Source organism: Paramisgurnus dabryanus, chromosome 18 (genome assembly GCF_030506205.2).
Source record: "Paramisgurnus dabryanus chromosome 18, PD_genome_1.1, whole genome shotgun sequence".
NCBI lineage: Eukaryota > Metazoa > Chordata > Actinopteri > Cypriniformes > Cobitidae > Paramisgurnus > Paramisgurnus dabryanus.
The window spans coordinates 14,589,702-14,600,143 of NC_133354.1; the positions used below are offsets into that span (position 1 = coordinate 14,589,702).

Below are 10,442 nucleotides of genomic sequence, written 5' to 3' on the forward strand. Positions count from 1 at the left end.
GACTTTGATTCCAGATGGACGGGAACAGAGCATGAAATATGTCTCCTGGAAATCCTGTTAAGTTTAACCAATCAGACCGACTACAAAACTCCTAAAGGGTTTCCCTTTCGCAGTAAAATTTAAATAATAAATGGCCGAAATGACTGTTTATAGATCAAAAGTTAAAATATGAAGTAGATTGCTATATTTATGCCAATGTTACTTAGGCCTCTTACTTCTGCATACCCTCATCAAGAAACCCTCATCAAGCCACATTTCAGGGGATAACAGGCTAACAGGCCAAGTACATGTGTAAAATTACTTATTGCTTCATAATGCAAAAAAGTTTTCTGTATTATAAACGTACATAAATCAAACAAAATGTATTACATTAAAACAACTTAAAAATATGTCATTATTAAATAAAATATTTTTTAATGAAATATTTGTGAAGCATCCTTCATTCAATGTAAAAATACCACATTATTTATTTATTTTTCTTTTTTGTAAAAGGTAAAAACAACTTTGCTGTGATTGCATCAACTTTTTCACATACTACGGTCTCTTCAGGGAGGTCATTATGGTCTGAGTGTGTCCTCTTGATACTGTCCATTGGGCACAGTTTGTTGACCTTGCGCTTGAGATTCCTCTGTGGTTACTATAAATTGCCTCCCTGGGAATTTGTGTGTTTTAGGAAATAATGACCCCATTATTACCATGTTTATCGAGTTATAAACTTGTCTTTTTCTCAAAGGCATAGCAATTAAGGGTGACCACAGATGTTTGTGGACAGCTGTTGCCAACCATTGCATCAGACTTAAAAATATCCTAAGATTGTTCTGCTGTTTTTTACCCAATAAATGATATTTTTTGATATAACTACTCAGTGATATTAGCTCTTTCTTTGTTTATATGTAAAATACCATGTTCAACTATCTAAAAATTCTAGTTTTAGTGTATTCAAAGAAACTCACTAACTATAACCAAAAGGCTATTGTTGCTATACTTTTTGAGTGAATTTCTTTGTAGATCGTGAGAAAAAGTGGCCTCTGTTTTCAACAGTTGCTTTAAAGCCCACAATGTGAAAAACATTTTCGTCTTTATTACACAAATTATACATAATGAGCTGTAACATATGCTGTCACCAGATGCTCTGTTAAATTGCCTGCTATAGAGAGCTTGCGACATATGTTTGATGAAACACTTTTGTGATGGTAATTTAAGTACATTAGTCTTTTTTACAGGTTTTTGAGACTTTTCGGTTCACATCATAAGTGGTTTTAAGTATTAGAACAATCTTAATCAAATTAACCCTGTCAATGACCACTTTCGGTACAATCATAGAGGGTTTCTAAGGCCCAGAAAGTTAAAGTCAAAGTTAATCCTCATTGTTTCATTCTTTTATGGCAAACACTTTTATCCAATGTGACTTACAGTGCATTTCAACTAACGTGTACACATTATTAGACCCCATGACCTTTTGTGCTGCTAACGGAACTCTGCCAGCTACAGGAAAACAAAGCAAATGTGTGGTACTTACTTTTGAGTATCTAGATGGTAATTAAAGGGTATCAGTACTTACCAGTGGTACATACTTGGTAGTTATTATGTAACTCTACACTGTAAAACATGAAAGCCTCATTAAGTTATGTGTACTTACTCTTTCTACTTAATTCAAATAATCATGGAAAGTTTCAGATTTAAAACTCATGTTTGTAAGTTTCCAAAACGTTAAACGTAAAGTTACACATTGTCTTAACTACTTGTGAGTTGAAACAAAGCATATCTTCAAGTATATTTAACTCACATTTTTAAGGCAGCAGATTAACTTTTGTTTCTACGTTTAACCAGCTTGAAATGTTTTACAGTGTACTCGGTAATATCAGATACATACTTATAGTGTATGTATATTATAACTAACAAGAAACACTACTGTACTTATAAATTAATGTACAATATAAGTATCAGCGTTGGGTCAAAAAAGGTTGATGGGTTAAATTAACTCAGAAAATGTTTATATTTGACCCAATGGGTTAAATCACCCAGCTTTTGGGGTTAAAACAACCCAGCAAAGGTTAAATTACAACCCAACTGGCTGTATTCGTCCCTTTTGACTAAACACTGAGTTGAAAAAAAACTGCATTTTTTGAGTGATTTATAGAACGAACGTACACAAAGAAAATGCTTGTACGCCTCTCTTTAAGATGTAAAATCTATAAATCACAAAAGATTCATAAAAAGATCTTGGCTTGTAAACGATACATAATTAAACTCATTGACAATTAAAGACATCTGCTCTTAACCTCAACGTCTAAATCCTTTAAAACCGAAAATAATGGCTTATATTTCCGAAAAACCTTCACACCACATTCTTTTGTTGTTTTTTAAGGAAACAACCATTATGACACCTACTGTAAATTACGCCTCAATCACATGCACTAACAAACCTTATTTTTTAACTTTTCATGTTGAGAAAAATAGGCCTTTCTTTTTTGAAAAAAAAAAAAGATAGAACTTTTCATACTGCTTTCCTAAGACAAATCACTTTATTGTTTTGGATTAAAGCATCTGTTAAATGCCTAAATATATAATGTAAATTGCTTACAAAATCTTGTTTAAAATATTGTAAAAAATTAAAATAAGAAGAGTTAAAATAGTGGCTCAATGGTCATCACAGTAATCTATTCTGGGACCAGTCAGCTGGGACCAATAACAAACACATTATTACACAGGGGAAACAATTATGATAGATAATGACCTCTGGATCTAAGAGATTATTTTGACCATCTCGTTGCTCTCCTCTCAGGACAGTTTAATTCCTGCTAAACAGTTTCAAATGTTGTGAGACAAACAAGTCTTGACAAACAAGTTTTTGACATCCAGTTTTCAGTTTTAGGCAATGTGTAGGCCTACAAAAATACCAAATATATGTAAAACTGGCCCATGTTTTTGGTTTACGTAGACCAGTGGTTTTCAGACTTTTTCGGTGTTTAGCCCCCCCTTGTGTGCTGTGCATCACAGTCAAACACACATAGGCATCAAGAATCAGCATATGATTCTCAACAATGGGGATACAATTATTTATGCTTCAATGCATGCTGGGTGTCCTGGGTGAGTTGTGTCCTGTGCTGACATACCCACCATTGCGACATACATTTTTTTATGTTATCATTGTTGAGATTCATATGCTTTGTGAGCTGTACAGTAGTATCAGCTGAAACTATTAACCCTAGTTTATTGTTAACCCTGGGCTATTCTAAACCCCAGTTTAAAGGAATCCTGTGTTATTTGTTTCACATTTCAACTGTTCATACTTAACCAGGGGTTAAGAGATAACCCTGGGTATTCATAAGCTGAGTTTTCACACTGTGCATTTCTAAACCCTGGGTTAACGTTTTCATTTGCAGTGTCAACAATCATGATTGGATAAAAAGCAATGTCATACTGACTGAATTAAAATAGCGTGCTGCCGCTTTAAACAACCGCTTGTCTTGCACTTTTGTATCAGTAATGGAAAAGGTAGCAAAGTTAATCTCTCTTGGCTGTTTTAAGTCAACTGGGATGTCATTTTTACTCACATTCAGGTGTTTTCAGTAGACAGGTCATCATATGAGGTTTGTGCACTTCAGTTTCTGATTGCTAGGCACCAAGTCACAACATTCTAACCCTGCTTCGTTTCACACTGCATGTGTTTGGCACCACAAAGCACAAAAGTGTTGCTAACCCTGCTTCAGGTTTCATAACCCTTGGTTAATTTCAGGGATAACCCTGCTTCTAAATTACAACTGTGAAACAATCCTTAACCCAGGATTAAACGCAGGGTTTAGAGAGAAGATAACCCAGGGTTAAGCACAGTGTGAAAAGTCCTAACATAAACTGTTAAATAACTCAAAACTGTGAGTGTCCTACACACAGGTGAGTGGGCTGTACAAACCACCTGTAGTAACACATTCTCTCCCTTCAATATGCACCAGACACTTTATTATTAATAATGTCACAAGGACCTATTACGAACTGAACAAATGTTTACCTGTCAATGCACTATAACTAATTTGCACTATTTTGCTCCTCAACCACATACCTTTTGCACAATATCATGCACAGTTGTTATCATGTAAAGTACTTGTATAGTCTGTCTTATGTGTATGTACATTCAATTATTTATAGTATATGTGTAGTTAGATTACTGCTAATTCACTAAGCTAGGTATAGGTTTAAAAATTGTTCGAACTTCCAGTTTTATATGTTTACATTTATATTTATTTATTTAGCGCCGTGGTCCTGCAAGACACAACATTTCGTTCCACTGTATGTTCACACATGTGGCGGAATGACAATAAAGCTCAACTTGAACTTAATGGCAACAAAAAGAAAAAGTGCTGAAATGTATTTGCAAAGTTATTTTGTAAATAAAGAATGTAGCCAAAGATATTTTCATAAAAAGATGTGAAAATATCAAAGGAAGTTAATAAAAGTTTTGCATTCCAGGTATTTGTCTGTTAAACTGAACAATTTCAGCATATGGTAGCCTATTTCACATAGCAGATGGTAATAACTAATAATAAGTAATTAATTGGTAATAAGTGATTCTGCATTTTATAGTACTGAATATGATACGATGTAGTTTTCTTAAAATTACATAATTTATTTCAAGGTAATTACAAAAAAACCCAACACTGAGTATCACTAGAAGGATATTTTATGGGTATATCAACACAGCTCAGAAATTTAGGAACAGGCAATACTGTATTTTACAGCCCTGATACCATGTAGTTTCTGTGAAATGACTTCTTTTGTTTCACTACTACAATAACTTGATTAGTCTCTTTGATCACTGTGTTATTATGCCATAACATTTAAAAGTAACCATATACTTACCAAAATGTTACTCCTTCATAACACCATCAGGCTGGTGTAATCACAAAAATATTACCTCACAAAAATGTAATCCTGAACATTTATCATTTCAGTAAGCATATATTTAGTACAGTGTACATATTTACCATTTTATTACCTTTAAATCAATAGGCTTTATGCCCAGCTGCACTACTTCCTGAACTTCAGCCAGCTCCTTGTTTCCTGTCTGCCATTATTGAACAAACTGATTAATCCAGGTGTGCCAGACCTCAGTAGTCAAAACAACAATAATCAGACACACCTGGATTAATCAGTTTGTCCAATAATGGAAGACAGGAAACAAGGAGCTGGCTGAAGTTCAGGAAGTAGTGCAGCATAAAGCCTATTTTTATTGTCTGGAAACGGCATAGTCTGCATAGTCATTGTCTGGATATTGCACTTGTAATTTGTGGTTTAAAAACAACTTTACCATGAAATTATGTGTTACCATAACAATACCTGGATATAATCGATCTATAAGTGCACCTAAAGTCTCATAAATTTGTGTGATTTGGAGCATCAACGTTTGATTTCACTCATTGATTTAATCAGTCAATAAAGATATCTTCATTGAAAGTTATATTTTCACAGAATGTTCTTTACATTGTAAATAAAAATGTTACTGCATGTAGAAAACAGTCAATCACAAAAATAACTTTAGCTGAGTTTTCACTGACAGGGTCACATATTTCCAAATGGTGTTATGTTTTAGGTAAGACAGTGATTCAGATAATATGGTTTGAAGAAATTTATTTTCATGCCTCCCTCCAAACCACTCTTTGTCTAATATCTTGACAAAAACACAACAAAACTTTTTTGTACAAATTTGCAGGGGTTCATCTTCGGACAGTAAGAGAAAACTAACAAATGTACAGAGTACTCAGCCCTGTGTGACTATATAAAATAGTGTTACAAATAACCTGTGTTAGTTTGTGCCCCACTCACCCCCCACAGTATAAGTGTTGTTTCTCTTAATCTCTATCATCATTGCTTTTGCATTCTCAAAGTATCATTTGCAGGTATAAGACAAAGTGGCCTTTGCTTTACCTGGCAACAGGTGGGCAAAGGCAAAAGAAAAGGCTTCACTTTGCTTTTTCATAATTGTATTATATTGCCACATAAAGTGCTATGACAGACAAATACATACAGTGTTACACCCCATACATACACTTGCAAACCATTGCCACATTTGGTATGTTTGTTTCAGTATATATACTTAAAATTTACAGATATTCTGAGCTTCTTAAACATGGACGGTTCTTGCAGTACATGAGGGTAAAACCCTTTTGCGCACCGCCTTAATTTTTAACCCATAGATTAGAGGATTAACAACAGGAGGAACTATAACCAGTTCTAAAGCCAAAAAATGCCGTAAACTCTCTGGAATATCATTAGCACCGTATCTACTATACATGATATCAAAAAGAACAGCAAAGGTGAAATTTATCAGTGATATTATATGTGGTAAACAGGTTTGCCAGAATTTTCTTCTGTTTTCTAAAGATGATTTGCATGCAGCAATGAGTTTAACATAGGACAGCACAACAATAAATGAACAGCCTAAAAATATAACAGCAACGACGTAACCATAAACATTATTAACAAAAGATGATATGCATGACAGTTTTACCATTGACCAGTTATCACAATACAATTTATCAATGTGATATTTACAAAATGTCCTTAAGTTTGCTAACATTACTGCTAGAATCACACAACAGTTGGGCACAATCCAAGAACAGAGAATTAATTTCACACAGGTGCTTTTGGTTAATTTTATATGATAATCTAAAGGTCTGCATATGGCTGCATATCTATCATATGACATGACTGTTAATATTGTGAACTCAGAGAGTAAAGAGCTGTAGATAACAAAGGTTTGCAAAGCACACATGTGAGAGGAGATGACATATGAATCCAATATTAAATCAGACAACATTTTAGGGTAAAATCCTGAAGCTCCATAAACCCCATTTATACACAGTTGAGCCAAAAATATGTACATTGGTTCATGAAAAGATTTGACCATGATAATGACAGAAACAAGTCGAAAATTAATTGACAGTATGAACAAATAGAGGAAAAGAAAACAAGTAAAATATATGTGTTTAAATGAGTTTGATTCTTTGGGCACCATGAGCGTCAACATCAGAGGATAAGAAGAGTTATCCATCAAGGTAGCAGTGGTGACTAAATCACATTAAACAATAATATTCTGCAATACAACCATCTTTAAAATCATTAACTAAAACAGTTAAATGCATTGTTATGCAGTCTATGTGTTAAGTGTCTTTGTCTATTGAGTCAGAGCAGGAGAATAACGAAAAAGATCAGACCCACAAAGCTGAGCTGAGCGTGTGGAGAGTCAGAAGCCTTGGTTTTATATGCTTTTTATTTTCACCTGGGACATGAGGAGCGTTATATAATATCCTGGGATTTATTACCCTATGGTATCAAAACTTTACAATCACTGTGTTTCATTTCGAAAAGGATAAATAAATAATAGCAAAATAGATAAAACATTATTTTTTGAATTACAGACAATGTCATTTTCAGGACAGAAAGATTTAATAATGAGATATTGTGCTTTATCTGGTCAATGAGGTTATGGTAGTTAAATGAATAATTTAAACACGAGTTAATTTAAGTTACTAGTCACTTAACATTTTTACTGGCCACAATTTTGTTGTCGGTAAAATAAATTTGATATGATTAAACGTGACTTTGGCATGACTTTAAATGAGTAATTTTACTTGATTTAGCTAGATTAGATGCAGATTGGTTAAGACTATTTATTATCTGGTATATAATAGGTATATCAGTATAGATCATATCATATATTTAGGTGCATGAAAAAACATGCTAGTGAGGTATAAATAGATTTTCTTTTCTAATGAATATATTAAAAGTGGTGCAGGGGTGTAGAAGATTAACTGAAAAGATAAACACAAAAACCCTAAACATACATTTTAAATATTTATTAACAACAGCAGTAAATACTGTCAAGACATGTACATGAATTTTGTAAGTTTATAAGCTTGATCATGGTTTCTGTTAAAAGTGATTTAAGATTTCAAGGCGCTCTTTTACTGACAAAAGTCAAGAGGGCATTATTGTTGCCCAAAGCCTACATTAATATGATGTGAGAACCTCTCCGCTCGTGGGTTTACCTTGATTTCGGACAAAACTGGGACGTGTGCATTCCGGCATGCTCTATACACTTCTCTTTGCTCTTGCCCAGAGAGTGTGCATACACTTTAAATCTCTTCAATCACTTCCATGCAATTGTTTTATCTTTCCCGAAGTGTGCGTGTATGCACTCAGACTACGTCCCGTGCATTCGCAATCCATCAGCGCTCGAGCTCTCTATGGTAAATATAACCCCTACTGTACGTTGCCCTGGGTGCAGGGAGTGCTCATGGGAGTTGTATTTTCCCAGTGTCGCATTACGCATTGTTTATCATTTCGCATTTTAAGAAAACTACAAAAAAAAAAAAATTATATTCAACCTGCCAAAGTTGCTAGTAGGATTAGCTGTCTTACCCGCCACAGCCGAAATCTACCCGTGTTGTCAAGCCTTGAATGTAATATTGGCAATCAAAATAATCATCGGCCCTGTATTTAAATCTATATCGACAGAACAGACTACTATTTAAATGTCTCCCTATAGTGACCACCGTTGATGGACCCCAATTACTTTCATAGTATTATTTTTTTCTACTATGGAAGTGAATGGGGTCCACGGATGGTTTGGTTATTAAGATATTTTCTCAAAATATCTTCCTTTACGTTCATCAGAACAAAGAAATGTATACAGGTTTGTAACAACATGAGCGTAAATGATGACAGAATTTTCATTTTTGGGTGAACTATCCCTTTAAATTAGTTAATGCACCATGAACTAACATGAATAACTGTATTGACATTAACTCACATTGAATTAATAAAAGCTGAAAAACTATATTGTTTGTTCATGTTAATTGCATTTACTAATGTTTACTAACCTTATTGAACAGCGTTAGCGGTTATTCTATTACATTGCTGATTCACTTTTATATTCAAGCCAGGTAGGGGTTACTAATAAGCTAATGTGTAGTTTCAAAGTTACTTATAGTCATTAGAGTGTCTCTTGGCAGATATTAAAGGAATAGTTCACCCCAAAAGCAAAAGAAGATATTTGATAAATAATAGTAAGCACACAGTTGATGGTATATCTATTGACTTTTATAGTAGGAAAAACAAATCCATGGAAGTCAATGGGTACCGTCAACTGTGCACTTATCATAATTTATCAAAATATCTTGTTTTATGTTCAACAGAATAAAAAATAAGACGTTACAAAGTTTAAAAATAGACTATCGAAATACTGTAATTAATCCCAAGATATTTTATAATATTCCTGATGTCCCAATGGAAAATATGAAGCAAATAAAACCAAGCTTTCTGGTTGCTCACACATCCACCTCTGGATTTGTGTGTCTGGTCTTCTTTCTTGTTTTCCTGCTCTGACCTTGATTGTCTGACACCAAAGGAACAGACTGCATAACAATGCATTTCACTATTTTAACCAATTTTCATTAGTGTTCTCTTTGGTGCAGTTTGTATTGCAGGAAATTATTATTTTATCTGATTGAGTCACCACTGCTACCTTGATGGATAATAAGTCTTATTCTTTGATGTTCACTCTAATGGTGCCCAAAGACTCAAACTCATTTAGACACATATATTTTACTTGTTTTCTTTTCCTCTATTTGCTTATATTGTTAATTAATTTTCGACTTGTTTTTGTCATTATAACGGAGAATTCACTTCATGAACCAATGTACATATTCTTGGCTCATCTGTGTATAAATGGGGTTTATGGAGCCTCAGGATTTTACCCTAAAATGTTGTCTGATTTAATATTGGATTCATATGTGATCTCCTCTCACATGTGTGCTTTGCAAACCTTTGTTATCTACAGCTCTTTACTCTCTGAGTTCACAATATTAACAGTCATGTCATATGATAGATATGTAGCAATATGCAGACCTTTAGACTATCATTCAAAATTAACTAAAAGCACCTGCTTGAAATTAATTCTGTTTTCCTGGATTGTACCAAACTGCTGTGGAATTCCAGCAGCCCTGTTAGCAAATTTAAGGACTTTTTGTAAATATCACATTGACAAATTATATTGTGATAACTGGTCAGTTGTTAAACTATCTTGTATATCATCTTTTGTTAATAATGTTTATGGCTACATTATTGGTGTTATGTTTGTAAGCTGTTCATTTATTGTTGTGCTGTCCTATATTAAACTTATTGCTGCATGTAAAGCATCTTTAGAAAATAGAAGAAAATTCTGGCAAACCTGTTTACCACATATAATATCACTGATAAATTTCACCTTTGCTTTTCTTTTTGATGTTATGTATAGCAGATACGGTGCTAATGATATTCCAGAGAGTTTACGTCATTTTTTGGCTTTAGAACTGGTTATAGTTCCTCCTGTTTTTAATCCTCTAATCTATGGGTTAAAAATTAAGGCAGTGCGCAGAAGAGTTTTCCCCACAAAAAAATTATGA

At 33.7% G+C, this 10,442-nt stretch overlaps 2 protein-coding genes across 2 annotated transcripts; one reads left to right on the forward strand and one right to left on the reverse strand.

Moving 5' to 3' along the window:
• Window positions 1-6,118: 6,118 nt before the first annotated feature.
• Window positions 6,119-7,048, reverse strand: LOC135776797 (olfactory receptor 6N2-like). The gene has a single exon (XM_065287714.1). The coding sequence runs from the start codon at window positions 7,046-7,048 to the stop codon at window positions 6,119-6,121; it is 930 nt and encodes a 309-aa protein (XP_065143786.1).
• A 2,479-nt stretch (window positions 7,049-9,527) lies between these two features.
• Window positions 9,528-10,442, forward strand: LOC135776853 (olfactory receptor 6E1-like). The gene has a single exon (XM_065287772.1). The coding sequence runs from the start codon at window positions 9,528-9,530 to the stop codon at window positions 10,440-10,442; it is 915 nt and encodes a 304-aa protein (XP_065143844.1).